Source organism: Lynx canadensis, chromosome C2 (genome assembly GCF_007474595.2).
Source record: "Lynx canadensis isolate LIC74 chromosome C2, mLynCan4.pri.v2, whole genome shotgun sequence".
Classification (NCBI taxonomy): Eukaryota; Metazoa; Chordata; class Mammalia; order Carnivora; family Felidae; genus Lynx; species Lynx canadensis.
This window is the reverse complement of record NC_044311.2, coordinates 31,775,607-31,798,234: the sequence shown is the minus strand read 5'-3', so window position 1 is coordinate 31,798,234 and position 22,628 is coordinate 31,775,607. Positions and strand designations below refer to the sequence as shown.

Here is a 22,628-nt window from a genome sequence, read left to right as displayed (position 1 = left end):
ACCAGCTATTCTGCCAGGCAAGAGGTGATATTTCATTATGGCTTTGATTTGCATTTTCCTGATTAATGACGGTGAGCATCTTTTCATGTGTCTACTGGCCATCTGCCATGGAAAAATGTCTATTCAGGTCCTATGCTCATTTTTTAAGTTGAGGATTGTTTGTTTTGGTGTTGAGTTATAGGAGTTCTTTATATATTTTAAATATTAACCCTCTATTGGATATATCATTTGCAAACATCTTCTCCAATTTAGTACAGTTGCCTTTTCATTTTGTTGATGGTTTCCTTTGCAGTGTAAAGCTTTTTAGTTTGCTGCAGCCCCAAGTGTTTTTGCATTTGTTGCCCTTGCTTGAGGAGACAAATCCAAACAAGTATTTCTAAAACTTATGTCTAAGAGTTTACTGCTTATGTTTTCTTTTGGGAATTTTATAGCTTCAGGACTTATATTAAGGTTTTGATCCACTTTGAGTTTATTTCTGTATATGGTATAAGATAGTAGTCCAGTTTCATTATATTGCATGTAGTAAAAACTCTTAATTTTGTTGATTTTATTCTATTTTTTGGTCTCTATTTTATTTATTTCCACTCTGATCTTTATTATTTCCTTCTTTCTCCTAACTTGGGTCTTTGTTCTTCTTTTTCTAATTTCTTTAGGTGTAAGATTAGAATGTTCATTTGAAAATTTTCTTGTTTCTTAGGGCAGGCTTGCATCATAAACTTCCATTTTAGAACTGCTTTTGCTATGTCCTATAGATTTCTGAATGTTGTGTTTCCATTTTTATTTGTCTCAAAGTATTTTCTGATTGCCTCTTTGACTTCCTCACTGACCCACTGGTTATTTAGTATTATGTTATTTAGCTTTTGTGGGTTTTTTTTGTGTGTTTGTGTTTGTTTTTTGTTTTGTTTTTTTTTTTTTTAGTCTGAATGTGTCTTTAGGTCTGAAGTGAATCTCTTGTAGGCAGCATATAGATGGGTCTTGTAATTTTTTCTTGTAATTGATTTCTACTTTCGTACCATTGTGGTTGGAAAAAATGCTTGATATGATTTCAGTCTTCTTAAATTTCCTGACACTTGTTATGTGGTTTAACACAATCTATCCTGAAGAAAGTTCCGTGTGCACTTGAAAAATAATGTGTATTCTTCTGTTTTTTTGATGGAATATTCTATATATATATATCTGTTAAGTCCATCTGGTTTAATGTGTTGTTTAAGCTCACTTGTTTGCTTACTGATTTTCTGTGCAGATGATTTACCCATTGATGTAAGTGTGGTGTTAAAATTTCCTACTATTTTTAAGAGAAATTGGAGTAAGATAGGAAGATGGCGGCAGAGTAGGAAGACCCTAGGCTCATCTCATCACATGAACACAACTGCCAAATCATCCTAAATGCTCCAGAAGCCAACCTGAAGACTGACAGAACAAAGTCCATAACTAAAAGGAGAGGAGAGGCCACAATGAAGAAGGTAGGCCACACCTGCTTTACGGGAGAAACAGACTGCAGGTGCTGCAGAAGGGAGGGAGCCATGGTTGCAGAGAAGGATGAGAGAGAGAAGAGCATACAGGGTGATGTATAAGGGGAAGGTTTCCCCAAAGCCATTGGCTTGGAAAACGAGAGGGCTGAATTCTGTGAGTCCTTGCAACCAGCAGGACTTAAAGCCTGCAGTTTTAGAGGCCAAAGGGTTTGGGATAGAGGCCAACAGAGACTGTGCTGCTCCTGGAGAGAAGGCAGGCAAACAACCTGAAGGTAAAGAGTATTGAAACAGCAATTTGAAGAACACCTGGAGCACACAGTGGGGAGATTATTTGCTCTTCTTAGAGTGCGAACCTGACAGGTAGTGTTCATGGAGATGCCTCTTCAGGAACAAAGGAGCTAGCTGGCACTATTTTCCTCCCCTTCCCCTCAGCATAAACATAGAGCCACCTGTGGGAAGAAGCATAGAGCTGACACTGGCTTCCTAAGTTGATTACACCAAGCTCCACTCCCCTGTGCTCTTGACTGGTAGGACTGCCTTTCTCAGTCAAGCTGCTTCAGTCCCAGTGCAGTGGGCCCCTCCTCCAAAAGACCAGTACAAACCCCTGCCCACACCATGTCTCCCAACCAGAGAGTTCTGTGGAGCCTCAGTTCTGATGGAGTTGGGTGTCAGGCCTCGTTGCAAAAGCAGACCACAGCAACCTAGTTAAAACTTGCCACATTCATGCCAGGCACCAAACACTGCCCACAGTAGGCAAGGAGAGCCTCTGCAGGTAACTGGCCTGAAGGACAGAGCAGCCAATAGTAGACACACAACACACAATAGCAGAGTAATGCAGCACACACTGGAGATACTCCCTGAAGTATCTACTAGGCACTAAGTGACCTCTTCTTCATAAGGCCATTACTTTCAGAAGCAGGAGACATACATGGTTTTTCTAACACACAGAAGAAGGCAGAGACTTAGACAAAATGCCAAGATGGAGGAATTTACTCCAAATGAAAGAACAAGATAAGGCCATGGCCAGAGATCTAAGCAAAACAGATATAAGTAACATGACTGATGAAGAATTTAAAGCAACAATAATAAGGGCGTGAGAAAAGAATACAAGACATCAGTGAGATCCTTACCACACAGATAAAAGAGTTAAGAAATAATTAGAGATGAAGAATGCAATAAATAAGATTGGAAACACGCTTGATGCAATGAGCAGCAGGCTAGAAGATGCAGAGGAATGAATTAGTGACCTAGCAGACAAACTAATGGAAAATAATGAAGCTGAATAAAAGAGAAAAAGAATTATGCAACACAAGAATAGACTTAGGGAACTCAGTGACTCCATCAAACTTTTGTTTTAATAACTTTTGTATTATAGGAGTTTTAGAAGAAGAGAGAGAAAAGGGGGCAGAAAATTTATTTCAAGAAATAATAGCAGAAAATTTCCCCAAGCTGGAGAAGGAAACAGACATCCAGATCCATGAGGCACAGAGAACTCCCATCAAAATCAGGCCAACACGAAGACATAATGTAATTAAATTTGCAAAATATAGAGATAAAGAAAAAAACCTTAAAAGCACTTAGACATAAGAAGTCCTTAACTTACAAGGGAAAATCCATAAGACTAGCTGGAGGTTTCTCATCAAAAACTTAGCAAGTCAGAAGGGAGTAGCATGATATATTCAAAGTGGTAAATGGGAAAAATCCGCAGCCAAGAATACTCTATCCAGTAAGGCTACCATTCAGAACTGAAGGAGATATAAAGAGTTTAGACACACACTAAAGGAGTTTGTGACCACTAAACCAGCCCTGTAATAAATATTAAAGGGGACTCTGACTTAAAAGAAGATCAAAGGTGACAAAGATAAGAAAAGGTCCCAGAAAATCTCCAGGAAAAATGACAAAACAAGTAAAAAAATGGCAACAAATACATATCTATCAATAATTACTTTGACTGTTAATGGACCAAATGCTCCAATCACAAGACATAGGTAACAGAATGGATAAAAAAACAAGATCCATGTATAATACACTGCCTACAAAAGACTCATGTTAGACCTAAAGACACCTATAGATTGAAAGTGAGGGCATGGAGAAACATTTATCATGCAAATGAAAGCTGGAGGAGCAACATTTATATCAGACAAATTAGACGTTACAACAAAGATGTAAAAAGAGGCAAAGAAGGGCGTTATATAATCATAAAGGGATGCCCCAACAAGAAGATATAACAACTGTAAGTACTTGTTCACTCAACATGGGAGCACTCAAATACATAAAACAATTACTAAAAAACATAAAAGAACTTAGAACAACATAAGAATAGTAGGGGACTTTAACACCCCACTAACATCAACTGACAGCTCATCTAAACAGAAAATAAACAAGGAAACAATGGCTTTGAATGACACACTGGACCAATGGATTTAACAGATATATTCAGAACATTCAAATCCTAAAACAGCAGAATACACATTCTTTTCAACTGCACATGGAACATTCTCTAGAACAGATCACACATTAGGTCACAAATCAGGCCTCAACAAATACAAAAAGACTGTTATCATACCATGTACCTTTTCTGACCACAGCACTATGAAACTAGAAGTCAACCATAAAAAAAAAAAATAAAGGAAAAAATTTTGGAAAGACCACAAATACACGAAGGTTAAATAACATGCTACTACACAATGGATGGGTCAATCAGGAAATCAAAGAAGAAATTTAAAAAAAAACATGTAAACAAATGAAAATGAAAACACGATGGTCCAAAACCTTTGGGATGCAGCAAAAGTAGTCATAAGAGGAAGTATATAGCAACACAGGCCTATCTCAAGAAGCAAGAAAAATCTCAAATATGCAACCTAACCTTACACCTAAAGGAGCTGGAAAAAAAACAAATGAAGCCAGCAGAAGTAGTGAAATAAAAGAAATTAGAGCAGAAATAACTAATATAGAAACAAAAAATCCCAGTAAAACAGATCAATGAAACCATCAAGGAGCTGGGTTTTTTTGAAAAAATTAATAAACCCCTAGGCAGACTTATCAAAAAGAAAAGAAAAAGGACCCAAATTAATAAAATTACCAATGAGAGAGAAAAAAATCACAACCAACACCACAGAAATACAAACAATTATAAGAAAATATTATGAAAAATTATATGCCAACAAATTGGGCAATCTGAAAGAAATGGATACATTCTTAGAAATATATAAACTACCAAAATTGAAACAGTAAGAAATGGAAAACTTGAGCAAACCAATAATCAGCAAAGAAATTGAATCAGAAAAAAAAAATCTCCCAACACACAAAAGTCCAGGGCCAGATGGTCCCATAGGCAAATTCCACCAAAAATTTAAGTAAGTTAATATCTATTCTTCTCAAACTATTCCAAAAAATAGAAATGGAAGGGAAACTTTCAAACTCATTCTCTGATGCCAGCATTCCAAAACCAAAGACCTCACTAAAAAAGAGAACTACAGAACAATATCCCTGATGAACATGGATGCAAAAATTCTCAACAAAATACTAGCAAATTGAATCCCATAGTACATTAAAAGAATCATTCACCATGACCAACTGGGATTTATTCTTGGGTTTCAGGGGTGGTTCATTATTTGCAAATCAATTAACGTGATACACATTACTAAAAGAAAGGGTAAAAACCATATGATCCTCTCAATAGATGCAGAAAAAGCATTTGACAAAGTACAGCATCCGTTCTTGATAAAAACCCTCAACAAAGTAGGGATAGAGGGAGCATACCTCAACATCATAAAGGCCATATACAAAAAAGCCACAGCCAATATCCTCAGCTGGGAAAAACTGAGCTTTTCCTCTATGGTCAAGAACAAGACACAGATGTCCACTCTTACCACTGTTATTTAATATAGTACTAGAAGTCCTAGCTTCAGCAATCAGACAACAGAAATAAATAAAAGGCATCCAAAGTGGCAATGAAGAAGTCAAACTTTCACTATTTGCTGATGTCATGATACTCTTCTGTAGAAAACCAGAAAGACTCCACCAAAAAATTGCTAGAAATGATATACCATTTGTGTGTGTGTGTATATACATATAGTATATACACTATACAAAATTAATGCACAAAAGTTCCAGGATACAAAATTAATGCACAAAAAATCTGCTGCATTTCTATACACCAATAATGAAGCAGCAGGAACAGAAATCAGGAATCGATCCCATTTATAACTGCACTAAAAATCATAAGATACCAAACTGGTAAAAGATCTGTACTCTGAAAACCATAAAACACTGATGAAAGCAACTGAAGATGACAGAAAGAAATAGAAAGACATTCCATGCTCATTGATTGTTGGAACAAATATTATAAAAATGTCTATACTACTGAAAGCAATCTATATATGTAATGCAATCACTATCAAAATACCAAGCGTTTTTCATAGAGCTAGAACTAGCAATCCTAAAATTTGTATGGAACCACAAAAGATCCCAAATAGCCAATGCAACATTGAAAAAGCAAAGCTGGAAGCATTACAATTCTGGCCTTAAGTCATATTAAAAAGCTGTAGTGACCAAAGCAGTATGGTAAAGGTACAAAAACAGACACATAGATCAATGGAACAGAACAGAAATCCAGAAATGAACCCACAACTATATGGTCAATCAATCTTCGACAAAGCTGGAAAGAAAATGCAATGGGAAAAAAGACAGTTTCTTCCAACAAATAATGCTGGGAAAACTGGACAGCAACATGCAGAAGAATGAAATTGGACCACTTTCTTACACCATACACAAGAATAAATTCAAAACGGATGAAAAACCTAAATATGAGACAGAAAACCATCAAAATCCTAGGGGAGAAACCAGGCAGCAATCTCTTTGACCTTGGCTGGAGCAACTTCTTACTAGACAACATCGCTGGAGGCAAGGGAAACAAAAGCTAAAATAAACTATTGGGACTTCATCAAAATAAAAATCTTCTGCACAGTGAAGGAAACAATCAACAAAATGAAAAAAGGCACCCTACAGAATAGGAGAAGGTATCTGCAAATAACATATGTGATAAAGGGTTAGTATCCAAAACATAAAGAACTTAAAAAACTTGGGGTGCCTGAGTGGCTCAGTCAGTTAAGCATCCGACTTCGGCTCAGGTCACGATCTCAAAGTTCATGAGTTCAAGCCCCGCATCCAGCTCTGTGCTGATGGCTCAGAGCCTGGAGCCTGCTTCAGATTCTGTGTCTCCCCTCTCTCTCTGCTCCTCCCCCGCTCATGCTATGTCTGTCTCTCAAAAATAAATGAACATTAAAAAAAAAAAAAAAGAACCTACAAAACTCAACATCCAAAAAATGAGTAATCCAATTAAAAAATGGGCAGGAGACATGAATAGACATTTTTCCAAAGAAGATATACAAAGGGGAAACAGACACATGAAAAGATGTTCAACATCACTCATCATCAGGGAAATGCAAATCAAAACTACAATGAGGTAACACCTCACACCTGTCAGGATGGCTAAGATCAACAACACAAGAAATAACAGATGTTGGCAAGAATGTGGAGAAAGGGGAGCCCTCTTGCACTGCTGGTGGGAATGCAAACTGGTGCAGCCACTCTGGAAAACAGTATGGAGGTTCCTCAGAAAGTTAAAAACAGAACTACCCTATAGTCCAGCAACTGCACTACTGTGTATTTACCCACAGAATACAAAAACACTAATTCAAAGGGATATATGCACCTCTATCTTTATAGCAGCACTACCTACAATAGCCAAATTATGGAAACAGCCTGTCGATCAACTGATGAATGGATAAAGAAGATGGGTATAGTATATACTATATGTATACACACACACACACACACACACACACACACACACACACAGAGGAATATTACTCAGCCATCAAAAAGAATGACATCTTGCCATTTGCAATGACATGGATGAAGCTAGAGAGTATTATGCTAAGTGATATAAGTTAGAGAAAGACAAATACCATATGATTTCATTCATATGTGGAATTTAAGCAATGAAATAAGGAAACGGGGAAATAAGGAAAGGGGGAAATAAAGAGAGTGGCAAACCAGGAAACAGACTTTTAAAGGTAGAGAACAAGCTGATGGTTACCAGAAGGGAGCTGGGTGAGGGGATGGGTTAAATAGGTGATGGGGATTAAGGCATGCACTTGTTGTGTGATGAGCACCAGGTGGTGTTGTATGGAAGTGCTGAATCACTATATTGTATACCTGAAACTAATATTATCTTGTATGTTAACTAACTGGAATTTAAATGAAAACTTAAAAAGAAAAATACCCCCCTCCCACTATTTTTATATTACTGTCAATTCTTCCCTTATTGCCTGTAAATATTTGTTCCATTTATTTAAATACTAGACTAATTGGATATTTATAGTTGTTATATTCTTATTGGATTGATCATTATGTAATGCCCTTCTTTGTCTCTTGTTACAGTCTTTGTTTTAAAGTCAATTTTGTCTGATGATAAGTATGGCTATTCCAGCTTTTTGTTTCCATTTGCTTGGGATATCTGTTTCCATCTCTTCACTTATAAGTCAATCTCATATAGGCAGTGTGCAGGTAGGTCTGTTTTTTTTTTTTTTTCAATATATGAAATTTATTGTCAAATTGGTTTCCATACAACACCCAGTGCTCATCCCAAAAGGTGCCCTCCTCAATACCCATCACCCACCCTCCCCTCCCTCCCACCCCCCATCAACCCTCAGTTTGTTCTCAGTTTTTTTAAATTTTTTTTAACGTTTATTTATTTTTGAGACAGAGAGAGACAGAGCATGAATGGGGGAGGGTCACAGAGGGAGGGAGACACAGAATCTGAAATAGGCTCCAGGCTCTGAGCTGTCAGCACAGAGCCCGACGTGGGGCTTGAACCCACGGACCGCGAGATCATGACCTGAGCCGAAGTCGGACGCCCAACCGACCGAGCCACCCAGGCGCCCCTGTTCTCAGTTTGTAAGAGTCTCTTATGCTTTGGCTCTCTCCCACTCTAACTTCTTTTTTTTTTTTCTTCCCCTCCCCCATGGGTTTCTGTTAAGTTTCTCAGGATCCACATAAGACTGAAAACATATGGTATCTGTCTTTCTCTGTATGGCTTATTTCACTTAGCATCACACTCTCCAGTTCCATCCACGTTGCTACAAAGGGCTATATTTCGTTCTTTCTCATTGCCATGTAGTACTCCATTGTGTATATAAACCACCATTTCTTTATCCATTCATCAGTTGATGGACATTTAGGCTCTTTCCATAATTTGGCTATTGTTGAGAGTGCTGCTATAAACATTGGGGTACAAGTGCCCCTATGCATCAGCACTCCTGTATCCCTTGGTTAAATTCCTAGCAGTGCTATTGCTGGGTCATAGGGTAGGTCTATTTTTAATTTTCTGAGGAACCTCCACACTGTCTTCCAGAGTGGCTGCACCAGTTTGCATTCCCACCAACAGTGCAAGAGGGTTCCCGTTTCTCCACATCCTCGCCAGCATCTATAGTCTCCTGATTTGTTCATTTTGGCCACTCTGACTGGCGTGAGGTGATATCTGAGTGTGGTTTTGATTTGTATTTCCCTGATGAGGAGCGACGTTGAGCATCTTTTCATGTGCCTGTTGGCCATCCGGATGTCTTCTTTAGAGAAGTGTCTATTCATGTTTTCTGCCCATTTCTTCACTGGGTTATTTGTTTTTCGGGTGTGGAGTTTGGTGAGCTCTTTATAGATTTTGGATACTAGCCCTTTGTCCGATATGTCATTTGCAAATATCTTTTCCCATTCCGTTGGTTGCCTTTTAGTTTTGTTGGTTGTTTCCTTTGCTGTGCAGAAGCTTTTTATCTTCATAAGGTCCCAGTAATTCATTTTGCTTTTAATTCTCTTGCTTTGGGGATGTGTCGAGTAAGAGATTGCTACGGCTGAGGTCAGAGAGGTCTTTTCCTGCTTTCTCCTCTAGGGTTTTGATGGTTTCCTCTCTCACATTCAGGTCCTTTACCCATTTTGAGTTTATTTTTGTGAATGGTGTCAGAAAGCGGTCTAGTTTCAAACTTCTGCATGTTGCTGTCCAGTTCTCCCAGCACCATTTGTTAAAGAGACTGTCTTTTTTCCACTGGATGTTCTTTCCTGCTTTGTCAAAGATGAGTTGGCCATACGTTTGTGGGTCTAGTTCTGGGGTTTCTATTCTATTCCATTGGTGTATGTGTCTGTTTTTGTGCCAATACCGTGCTGTCTTGATGATTACAGCTTTGTAGTAGAGGCTAAAGTCTGGGATTGTGATGCCTCCTGCTTTGGTCGTCTTCTTCAAAATTACTTTGGCTATTCGGGGCCTTTTGTGTTTCCATATGAATTTTAGAATTGCTTGTTCTAGCTTCAAGAAGAATGCTGGTGCAATTTTTATCGGGATTGCATTGAATGTGTAGATAACTTTGGGTAGTATTGACATTTTGACAATATTTATTCTGCCAATCCATGAGCAGGGAATGTCTTTCCATTTCTTTATATCTTCTTCAATTACCTTCATAAGCTTTCTATAGTTTGCAGCATACAGATCTTTTACATCTTTGGTTAGATTTATTCCTAGGTATTTTATGCTTCTTGGTGCAATTGTGAATGGGATCAGTTTCTTTATTTGTCTTTCTGTTGCTTCATTGTTAGTGTATAAGAATGCAACTGATTTCTGTACATTGATTTTGTATCCTGCAACTTTGCTGAATTCATGTATCAGTTCTAGCAGACTTTTGGTGGAGTCTATCGGATTTTCCATGTATAATATCATGTCATCTGCAAAAAGCGAAAGCTTGACTTCATCTTTGCCAATTTGGATGCCTTTGATTTCCTTTTGTTGTCTGATTGCTGATGCTAGAACTTCCAACACTATGTTAAACAACAGCGGTGAGAGTGGGCATCCCTGTCGTGTTCCTGATCTCAGGGAAAAAGCTCTCAGTTTTTCCCCATTGAGGATGATGTTAGCTGTGGGCTTTTCATAAATGGCTTTTATGATGTTTAAGTATGTTCCTTCTATCCCGACTTTCTCAAGGGTTTTTATTAAGAAACGGTGCTGGATTTTGTCAAAGGCCTTTTCTGCATCGATTGACAGGATCATATGGTTCTTTTCTTTTATTAATGTGATGTATCACGTTGATTGATTTGCGAATGTTGAACCAGCCCTGCAGCCCAGGAATGAATCCCACTTGATCATGGTGAATAATTCTTTTTATATGCTGTTGAATTCGATTTGCTAGTATCTTATTGAGAATTTTTGCATCCATATTCATCAGGGATATTGGCCTGTAGTTCTCTTTTTTTACTGGGTCTCTGTCTGGTTTAGGAATCAAAGTAATACTGGCTTCATAGAATGAGTCTGGAAGTTTTCCTTCCCTTTCTATTTCTTGGAATAGCTTGAGAAGGATAGGTATTACCTCTGCTTTAAACGTCTGGTAGAACTCCCCTGGGAAGCCATCTGGTCCTGGACTCTTATTTGTTGGGAGATTTTTGATAACCGATTCAATTTCTTCGCTGGTTATGGGTCTGTTCAAACTTTCTATTTCCTCCTGATTGAGTTTTGGAAGAGTGTGGGTGCTTAGGAATTTGTCCATTTCTTCCAGGTTGTCCAATTGGTTGGCATATAATTTTTCATAGTATACCCTGATAATTGCTTGTGTTTCTGAGGGACTGGTTGTAATAATTCCATTTTCATTCATGATTTTATCTATTTGGGTCATCTCCCTTTTCTTTTTGAGAAGCCTGGCTAGAGGTTTGTCAATTTTGTTTATTTTTTCAAAAAACCAACTCTTGGTTTCATTGATCTGCTCTACAGTTTTTTTAGATTCTATATTGTTTATTTCTGCTCTGATCTTTATTATTTCTCTTCTTCTGCTGGATTTGGGGTGTCTTTGCTGTTCTGCTTCTATTTCCTTTAGGTGTGCTGTTAAGATTCTGTATTTGTGATTTTTCTTGTTTCTTGAGATAGGCCTGGATTGCAATGTATTTTCCTCTCAGGACTGCCTTCGCTGCGTCCCAAAGCGTTTGGATTGTTGTATTTTCATTTTCGTTTGTTTCCATATATTTTTTAATTTCTTCTCTAATTGCCTGGTTGACCCACTCATTCTTTAGTAGGGTGTTCTTTAACTTCCATGCTTTTGGAGGTTTTCCAGACTTTTTCCTGTGGTTGATTTCAAGCTTCATGGCATTGTGGTCTAAAAGTATGCATGGTATAATTTCAATTCTTGTATACTTATGAAGGGCTGTTTTGTGACCCAGTATATGATCTATCTTGGAGAATGTTCCATGTGCACTTGAGAAGAAAGTATATTCTGTTGCTTTGAGATGCAGAGTTCTAAATATATCTGTCAAGTCCATCTGATCCAATGTGTCATTCAGGGCCCTTGTTTCTTTATTGACCGTGTGTCTAGATGATCTATCCATTTCTGTAAGTGGAGTGTTAAAGTCCCCTGCAATTACCACATTCTTATCAATAAGGTTGCTTATGCTTGTGAGTAATTGTTTTATATATTTGGGGGCTCCGGTATTCGGCGCATAGACATTTATAATTGTTAGCTCTTCCTGATGGATAGACCCTGTAATTATTATATAATGCCCTTCTTCATCTCTTGTTACAGCCTTTAATTTAAAGTCTAGTTTGTCTGATATAAGTATGGCTACTCCAGCTTTCTTTTGGCTTCCAGTAGCATGATAAATAGTTCTCCATCCCCTCACTCTCAATCTAAAGGTGTCCTCAGATCTAAAATGAGTCTCTTGTAGACAGCAAATAGATGGGTCTTGTGTTTTTATCCATTCTGATACCCTATGTCTTTTGGTTGGCGCATTTAATCCATTTACATTCAGTGTTATTATAGAAAGATACGGGCTTAGAGTCATTGTGATGTATGTTTTATGCTTGTAGCGATGTCTCTGGTACTCTGTCTCACAGGATCCCCCTTAGGATCTCTTGTAGGGCTGGTTTAGTGGTGACAAATTCCTTCAGTTTTTGTTTGTTTGGGAAGACCTTTATCTCTCCTTCTATTCTAAATGACAGACTTGCTGGATAAAGGATTCTTGGCTGCATATTTTTTCTGTTCAATACATTGAAGATCTCGTGCCAATCCTTTCTGGCCTGCCACGTTTCAAAAGAGAGATCAGTCACGAGTCTTATAGGTCTCCCTTTATAAGTTAGGGCACGTTTATCCCTTGCTGCTTTCAGAATTTTCTCTTTATCCTTGTATTTTGCCAGTTTGACTATGATATGTTGTGCAGAAGATCGATTCTAGTTACGTCTGAAGGGAGTTCTCTGTGCCTCTTGGATTTCAATGCCTTTTTCCTTCCCCATTTCAGGGAAGTTCTCAGCTATTATTTCTTCAAGTACCCCTTCAGCACCTTTCCCTCTCTCTTCCTCCTCTGGGATACCAATTATGTGTATATTATTTCTTTTTAGTGTGTCACTTAGTTCTCTAATTTTCCCCTCATACTCCTGGATTTTTTTATCTTTTTCTCAGCTTCCTCTTTTTCCATAACTTTATCTTCTAGTTCACCTATTCTCTCCTCTGCCTCTTCAATCCGAGCCGTCGTTGTTTCCATTTTGTTTTGCACTTCGTTTAAAGCGTTTTTCAGCTCCTCCTGACTGTTCCTTAGTCCCTTGATCTCTGTAGCAAGAGATTCTCTGCTGTCCTCTATACTGTTTTCAAGCCCAGGGATTAATTTTATGACTATTATTCTAAATTCACTTTCTGTTAAATTATTTAAATCCTTTTTGATCAGTTCATTAGCTGTTATTTCCTGGAGATTCTTCTGAGGGGAATTCTTCCGTTTGGTCATTTTGGATAGTCCCTGGAGTGGTGAGGACCTGCAGGGCACTTCCCCTGTGCTGTGGTGTATAACTGGAGCTGGTGGGCGGAGTCGCAGTCAGACTGGTGTGTGCCTTCTCTTCCCCTCTCCTAGGGGCGGGATTCACTGTGGGGTGGCGTGGCCCGTCTGGGCTATTTGCACACTGCCAGGCTTGTGGAGCTGGGGATCTGGCGTATTAGCTGGGGTGGGTAGGCAAGGTGCACGGGGGGCAGGAGGGGCAGGCTTAGCTCGCTTCTCCTTAGGTGATCCACTTCAGGAGGGGCCCTGTGGCAGCTGGAGGGAGTCAGACCTGCTGCTGGAGGGGTGGCTCCGCAGAAGCACCGCGTTGGGTGTTTGCACGGAGCAAGCAAGTTCCCTGGCAGGGACTGGTTCCCTTTGGGATTTTGGCTGGGGGATGGGCGAGGGAGATGGCGCTTGCGAGTGCCTTTGTTCCCCGCCAAACTGAGCTCTGTCGTCCCGGGGCTCAGCAACTCTCCCTCCCTTTGTCCTCCAGGCTTCCCGCTTTCCGAGCAGAGCTGTTAACTTATGACCTCCCAGATGCTAAGCAAGTCCCGCTTGCTTTTGGAACACACTTCGTCCGGCCCCTCCGCTTTTGCGAGCCAGACTCCGGGTCTCTGGCCAGCGGGCCACCCCTCCGCCCTGGCTCCCTCCCGCCAGTCCGTGGAGTGCGCACCGCCTCTCCCCCCTTCCTACCCTCTTCCGTGGGCCTCTCCTCTGCGCTTGGCTCCGGAGACTCCATTCTGCTAGTCTTCTGGTGGTTTTCTGGGTTAGTTAGGCAGGTGTAGGTGGAATCTAAGTGATCAGCAGGATGCGCAGTGAGCCCAGCATCCTCCTAAGCTGCCATATTCCAGTCTGTGTCCGGTAGGTCTTGTTTTTTAATCCATTCAGTCACTCCGTGTTTTTTTATTGGAACATTTAGTCTATCTACATTTAAAGTAATTATGGGGGCGCCTGGGTGGCTCAGTTGGTTGTGTCTGACTTCGACTCAGGTCATGATCTCACGGTTTGTGAGTTTGAGGGCTGTGTTGGGCTCTGTGCTGACAGCTCGGAGCCTGGAGCCTGCTTCTGATTCTGTGTCTCCCTCTCTCTCTGTGCTTCCCCCACTCACGTTCTGTCCCTCTTTCTCTCAAAAATAAATAAACATTAAAAATTAAAAAAAAAATTATTGACAGGTATGTACTTACTGGCATTTTGTTCATTGTTTTCTGGTAGTTTTTTGGTGGTTGGATGACTTTCTATTCTACATTAACGGTCGCTTAAGTCCTAATATATTCTTTTTAGCACCATATTTTTAATCCTCTGCACATCCCCTGATGTTTTATGTATTTGATGTCATATTTTACAACTTTTTATTTTGTGCATCCCTTAACTATTGTACATATAGTCGATTTTACTATTTGTCTTTTAACTTTCATACTAGCTTTATAAGTGGTTCAGCCACTACCTTTACTGTATGTTTGCTTTTACTGGTGAGGGTTTTGGGGTTTTTTTTCATAATTTTCTTACTTCTAGTTATGGCCTTTTTTTCTGCTTAAAGAAGTTCTTTTAGCAATTCTTGTAAGGCTGGTTCACTTCAAAAAAGTTTAAAAAAACTTAAAGAAGTTAAACTTCTTTAATTTTTGTCTGAGAAACTTTCTCTCTTTCAATTCTGAAATATAACCTTGTTAGGTAGAGTACTCGTGGTTGTGGGGTTTTTCATTTTTCCTTTTCCTTTTAGCATTTTAAATATATCATTCCACACCCTTCTGGCCTGAAAAAATTTTGCCATAACGTTAGCTCATACGTTTATGGGTGTTCCCTTGTGGGTAGCTAGCTGCTTTTCTCTTGCTGCTTTTTAAGATTCTTTCTAACTTTTCACATTTCAATTATTACGTGACTTATGTGGACCTCTTTGGGTTCATCTTGTTTGGGGCTCTCTGAGGTTCCTGGACCCAGATGTCTGTTTTCTTCCTCAGTTAAAAAATTTTTCAGTTATTATTTCTTCAAATATGTTTTCTGCTTTTTCTCTCTTCTCCTTCTAGGATCCCTCTAACGCAAATGTTGCTAAGCCTGATGTTGTCTAAGAGGTCCCTTAAACTATTCTCATATTAAAAATTTTCACTCTGCTGTTCAGCTTGGATAATTTCCACTACTCTGCTTTCTAGATCATTGATCCATTCTTTTGCATCCTCTAACTGCCGTTGATTCCCTCTAGTGTATTTTTTCATTTCAATTATTGTTCTTCAGTCCTGACTGGTTCCCTTTAACATTTTCTCTTTGTTGAAGTTTTCACTGTGTTCATTCATTCTTCTCTATAGTTCTAGTGAGCATCTTTATGACCATTATTTGAACTCCCTATTAGCTAGACTGCTTATCTCCATTTTGTAAAGTTCTTTTTCTGAGGTTGTTTTCTGTCTTGTTCTTTTATTTGAAACACATTCCTGTCTCCTCATTTTGTCTGACTCTTCTTGTTTCTATGTATTGTCTGACTCTCCTTGTTTCTATGTTTTAGGTAAATCAGCTACATCTCCTGGTCATGAAGGAGTGGCCTTATGTAGAAGGCATCCTGTGGGGCCCAGAAACAGTCTTCCCTGCTCACCAGAACCAGATCTCCAGGGGTGACTCTGTGTGGCCTGCATGTTCCCTCCCTTTGTGGCTAGGCCACAACTTCTGTGAGGAGGGCTGTCCCCAACTCCCCCGGGTAGGAGTAGTTTTTGAGGGTGCAGGTCCTGGCTGAGGCTGCCCACTATGTACGATGGGATGGGAACGGCTTTGGAGGCAGTGCCATTCCTAGACTAGGGTGCCTACTGGATGTGGCAGGGTGGGAGCTACTCTGGAGGGGGCCTGCTGGGGAAAGTCTGCAAGGGAATGCTAGAATGGGGCAAATGGTGCTAACAAGGAACATGCAGAGTGTCAGAACTGGCACCCACCCACATTTGGGCCAGCTAGGCAGGAGGGCAAGAAAAATGTAGCCTGCCACTGCTTCCATTCCAGGAGAAATTTCCTACTTTCTTAGTGGTCCAACATCATGTCTCTTGGGCAAAGGAGAACTGAAGTTAAATGGACTTTCTTTTCTTACTCTCCATCAGTTGTTTATAATCATGCCATATTTCAGTTTGTTTCAAGCTTAAAACATGACTGTCTTATATAGTTTTTTTCAGTTTTCTTGGGAGTTTTGAATTGCTTTTCTTTAACTTGTTCATACAGAATGCTGTGCTGTCAGCATACCCTCTAGTTTCTGTTCTCAAATATAATAGTACTGCATGGAGTAGCTCCTCCCCTCCCTATTCCCCTTTATTAAGAACTTCCCAGAGAAACCCCATCACCTTTTCTATTCTGGACTGGCTGCTCTTCAGTTGCCATCTAAGGTCTTCCCTTCACTGCTTCTTTGGATTGAATCCACTGTTTTGTGGATCACATATTCCTCTTTCTTGGTTTACTTAATTTGACATAGTATATATATTCAAGTAACTCTAAGAAGACGGCAGACAAACTTTCCGCTGTTTTTTTTCCATGTTTGTTTATTTTTGAGAGAGAGATCTGCGCTGTCAATGCAGAGCCTGATGTGGGGCTCAAACTCATGAAACTTGAGACCATGACCTGAGCCGAAGTCAGACACTTAACCACTTAACCAACTAAGCCACCCAAGTGCCCCACTTTCTTAAATTTTAAATGTCTTTATCCTAAACCTCATATCTGACTGATAGCTTGGCAGATATTAGAAATCTGATTTCAAATCCATTTCCCTAGAGTTGCCAAGGAGAATCTAACAGCACCTCAATTTTTGTTCCTGTTAAAGGAACCTCGTTCTTCTCTCTGAAAACTTTTAGTATCTTGTTTTCATCAGTTTTTCTAAAATTTCAAGATGATATGTTTATGTCTGTTTCTTTTTTTTTATTCATTGTACTTGGCTTTTTTCAAGCAAAAGACTTGTATTCTATATAATTTCTTTAATTCTGTGGGCAAGAATGGAGGGAGCAAGAGAAACTGGGGTGGGAGTGTCAATTTCTATTTTTCATTAGATGCTAGTTACACAAGCATGTTGTGTTTCTCCCAAAGAGGGAAACAGGGATCCCAAGGAATCCTACTGGGTTCCAGCTCTTTGGACTCATCACCCCAGTCTCTCCAATTCTCTCCATTCTGTATTATTTCTTTTAATTTTTTTTAATGTTTATTTATTTTTGAGAGAGAAGGAACACGAGTGGAGGAGAGGCAGAGAGAGAGAGAGGGAGACAGAGAATCTGAAATAGGCTCCAGGCTCTGAGCTGTTAGCACAGAGCCCAACACGGGGTTCAAACTCAGGAACGGCGAGATCATGACCTGAGCCGAAGTCGGATGCCCAAACGGCTGAGCCATCCAGGCGCCCCTCCATTCTATATTATTTCTGTGATGAGTTCCTTCTCTACATTTTGTCCTTTTTTCTTCTCCAGACTCCAGTTAGTTGTTGAAATTCTTGTCTTTATGTCGCCTCCCTCCATCTCCCCTGCCCCCCGCCCCGCCTTGCGAGATATCCTAAACTTTAGTTTCTAGGCCTTATGATGAAATTTTAAATTTTGGTACATTTTAAAATTCTAACAGCTCTTTCCAGTGGTTAGCATTCTGTTTTCATAATATTCTATTCTTATTTTAGACAATCTCTCTGAATATAGTAATTGTTTAAAAAGACTTTATTTTTTAGAACAGTTTTAAAGAAAAATCTGGAAGACAGTATGAGAGTTCCCATATATGTTGCATTACATTAGCACTTATTATAATAAGCAATTATTATAATAATATTGATATTATATTACTATTATGAGAGACCCTACTTTATTCACATTTAGTTTTTGTCTAATATGTTTTTTCTGTCCCAGGATCCTACCCAGGATCTCCTATTACACTTAGTTGTCATATCTCCTTAGGCTCCTTTGGCTGTGACAATTTTACAAATTTTCCTTGTTTTTGATGACCTTGACAGTTCTGAGGAGTGCTGGCCAGGTACTATCTAGAATACTTGTCTATTGGAATTTGTCTTAGCATGCTTTCTTGTTTGTTATTTTGTTTATGCTTGTGAATAAAATGCCAGGCTGCACTTTACTTTTGGGAACCATATAGAATCAACTGGTCCATTGTTCTATATACCACCCTTCAATGAATCCCCATTTCTAATAGTTCCCGTCAGATCTGCCAACCCTGAGTTTATAGCTACCTTGGGATCCTGCTGAGAGAATAAAGGAGAGCAGCTCACTTCTCCACTATAGCCCATACATAGCCCCTCATTCTGGGCTGTGGTTTCCGTAGCTTGCTTCTGCCTTCTTTTTTTTTTTTTTAATGTTTTTATTTATATTTGAGAGAGACACACACACAACACAAGCAGGGGAGAGGCAAAGAGAGAGGGAGACACAGAATCTGAAACAGGCTCCAGGCTCAAGCTGTCAGCACAGAGCCTGACATGGGGCTCAAACTCATGAACTGTGAGATCATGACCTGAGCCAAAGTCAGACACTTAACCGACTGGTGCCCCTTCTGCCTTCTACCTTAAGAAATATGGTAACCTCTTGACAGTAATTTTTTTCTCCTGCATTCTTCTTTACTATTCCATTTATTTTCATATGTTTATTCTTTTAAACTCCTAGACTTTAACTTCAGAGAAGTTTGGGACAGATGGAAGGAGAATGTATCTATTCAGTCTGTCATCTTTACCTGAAAATTCCACAAGTCCATTTGTTAAAGAAAAATAAAATCTCTCCTAATAAGCAAAGGAAGTATAAATGTCCACTAATGCATAATTACAGTTTTATTATTATTTGTAATTCTCTTGATATGGATTTAATTTAAACTCCTGTCAGAGGTCTTATTAAAACTTCTGGTAAAACTCAGTCAGGATAGGGTCCCCACAGGAAAGAGACTTTACCCATGTGGGACTACGTGTAAAGTCATGGGCAGGTTAAGGGAACACACAAGGGAACGGTGAGGCACCAGGAACAAGCAACAGAAAGATACCCTTACAATCCCTACAGCCAGAGGGACAAGGCAAGGAAAAGAGTTATAGGAGTGAGGTAGGCAATAGAACTGTGGAGAAGAGGCCACTCAGCAAAAGCTGCAGCATATAGATATGGTTGCTGTGCTGAAACAAAGTGGGGAAGAAATGCCCATTCCTGGCAGTATGATCCACTGAGCAGACCCAACCATAAGCTAGTCAGGGAAGAGGACACAAAATATGTAGTTTGTAGGAGTCAGAGCAGGGTCAAGAATGGATCAAGGGGTGGATAGAGAACTGTTATTAAAACCTAATGTTTTTTACTGGCACAAAAACAGACACTCAGATTAATGGAACAGAATAGAGAACCCAAAAACGGACCCACAAACGTATGGCCAACTAATCTTTGACAAAGCAGGAAAGAATATCCAATGGAATAAAGACAGTCTCTTCAGCAAGTGGTGCTGGGAAAACTGGGTAGCAACATGCAAAAGAACCTGGACCACTTTCTTACACCAGACACAAAAACAAACTCAAAATGGATGAAAGACCTAAATGCTAAGACAGGAAGCCATCAAAATCCTAGAGGAGAAAGCAGGCAAAAACTTCTTTGATCTTGGCTGCAGCAACTTCTTACTCAACAAGTCTCCAGAGGCAAGGGAAACAAAAGCAAAAATGAACTACTGGGACCCCATCAAAATAAAAACCTTCTGCATAGCAAAGGAAACAATCAGCAAAACTAAAAGGCAACCGACAGAATGGGAGAAGATATTTGCAAACGACATATCAGATAAAGGTTTAGTATCCAAAATCTATAAAGAACTCATCAGTGTCAACACCCAAAAAAACAAATAATCCAGTGAAGAAATGGGGAAAAGACATGAATAGACACTTCTCCAAGGAAGACATCCAGATGGCCAACCGACACATGAAAAAATGCTCCACATCACTCATCATCAGGGAAATACAAATCAAAACCACAATGAGATACCACCTCACACCTGTCAGAATGGCTAACATTAACAACTCAGGCAACAACAGATGTTGGCGAGGATGCGGAGAAAGAGGATCTCTTTTGCATTGTTGGTGGGAATGCAAGCTGGTGCAGCCACTCTGGAAAACAGTATGGAGGTTCCTCAAAAAATTAAAAATAGAACTACCCTACTAGCCAGCAATTGCACTACTAGGCATTTATCCAAGGGATACAGGTATGCTGTTTTGAAGGGGCACAAGCACCCCAATGTTTATAGCAGCACTATCAACAACAAAGTATGGAGAGAGCCCAAATGTCCATCGATGGATGAATGAATAAAGAAGATGTGGCATATATATACAATGGAGGATTACTTGGAAATCAAAAAGAATAAAATCTTGCCATGTGCAACTACGTGGATGGAACTCGAGGGTACTATGCTAAGCAAAATTAGTCCATCAGAGAAAGACAAAGATATGATTTCACTCGTATGAGGACTTTAAGACATAGAACAGATGAACATAAGGGAAGGGAAGCAAAAATAATATTAAAACAGGGAGGGGGACAAAACATAAGAGACTCTTAAATATGGAGAGCAAACTGAGGGTTACAGAGGGGTTGTGGGAGGGGGGATGGGGTAAATGGGTAAGGGGCATTAAGGAATCTACTCTTGAAATCAATGTTGCACATATGCTAACTAATTTGGATGTAAATTTAAAAAATTAAAAAAAAATTAATGTTTTTGAACAGACATTTATCTAAAGAGACATATAGATGGCTAACAGACACATGAAAAGATGTTCAACATCATCAATCATCAGGGAAATACAAATGAAAACCACAGTGAGGTATTACCTCACACCTGTAAGAACAGTTAAAATAAAAAAAATAAATAAGAAGTGTTGGTAAGGATGTAGAGAAAAGGGAAGCCTCATGTGTACGGTTGGTGGGAACGCAACTTTGTACAGCCACTATGGAAAACAGTATGGAGGTTCTTCAAAAAATTAAAAATAGAATTACCATATGACCTAGTAATTCTACTATTGGGTATTTACCCAAAGAATATGAAAACACTAATATGAAAAGATACATGCATCCCTATGCTTATTGCTGCATTATTTATAACAGCCAAACTATGGAAGCAACTCAAGTGACCACTGACTGATGAATGGATAAAGAACAGGTGGTATATATTTATATGTATGTGTGTACACACACACACACACACACACACACACACACACACACACGATGAAATATTATGCAGCCATAAAAAAGAATTGAAACCTTGCCATTTGCAACATGAATGGACCTAGAGGGTATAATGCTAAGTGAAATAAGTCAATCACAGAAAGACAAACATTATACGATTTCACTCATATGTGAAACATGATTGTTGGGTGCACTTTTGATCTATATGTTTTTTGTGTATATATTATATTTCAACAAAAAATTTACCAAAAAATGATGGCAGCCATGAATACAACTGAAAAAACAAAACAAAACAAAACGAACTATGTTAATATATTTTTCTGTCCTTCTTTAGGCATCCTCATGAACAGGTCAACAAAGATTTACTGGAACAACTAAAACAATGATAAGCATTCAACAGACATGAAAAGACAGACCTTAGCTTCAAGGAATTTGCAGTCTGCTTAGGAAAGCCAAATATTTAGACATGAAATTAAGAATATTAATAAGCAACGTATCAGGCTATGAAGAATGCTATAGTAAAAAAAGATTCAATATTGGCATGTAACTGATTCTTATTGGAAGGCCTAGATGTAAATACCCCTCAAGTGGGCCCTTTCTGTTGGGCATAGGTCAATTAGGCCAAGTAGGCCAAATGTCTGGTTTCAGAAGATGTTTCAATGTTTCCTGTGGTTAGACAAGGGGGAGGGTGAGTGGCACCCCTTTCTCTGCTTCAGTGGGAGTTGCCCTGTTTTATCTGTTTTATTAAAACTATGGTTCTGTGTTAATTTTCATTTAACAAGAGGATTTTATTGCTAAAATGAGCTTGAAAGCCACTCTTCTACAAATCTGACTTCTAGATTTGTATATCTCAATTGACATATCTTACAGCTGAAAAATATTTAAAACCTCTGAAACTCTAAAAATAAAACCCATTTTTAGAAGGAAATGAAAATTACCTGAAGTAAAGGGATAAAATCCTCCTGTTCTAGAGAGTTGCAGCTGGGCTTTGCCAGGAGACAGATAAACTTAGAGGCATCATCATGATGGTTATTCAGCAACCTACAAAAGAGACAACTGCTTAGGAAGTCTGGCTACTGTGAACAATGTCTACAATATCAACAGTTGCTAATTTCAGCCTCAACTGAAGGCCATTTAGATCTAGAATCAAGTTCTCTCTTTTCAAAGATTAAGAAAGGGAATTTTTCTACGTTCTTTTAAG

The 22,628-nt window shown here is 39.1% G+C and overlaps 1 protein-coding gene across 3 annotated transcripts in view; it reads right to left on the bottom strand.

Moving 5' to 3' along the window:
• PPP2R3A (protein phosphatase 2 regulatory subunit B''alpha) overlaps positions 1-22,628 on the bottom strand; it is a 217,902-nt gene that overhangs the window by 98,088 nt on the left and 97,186 nt on the right. For all 3 annotated transcript variants that reach the window (XM_030330466.1, XM_030330468.1, XM_030330470.1), the window contains one exon: positions 22,366-22,468. In XM_030330466.1, the coding sequence (XP_030186326.1) occupies positions 22,366-22,468 (103 nt within the window). The remainder of the gene's footprint in view (positions 1-22,365; positions 22,469-22,628) is intronic.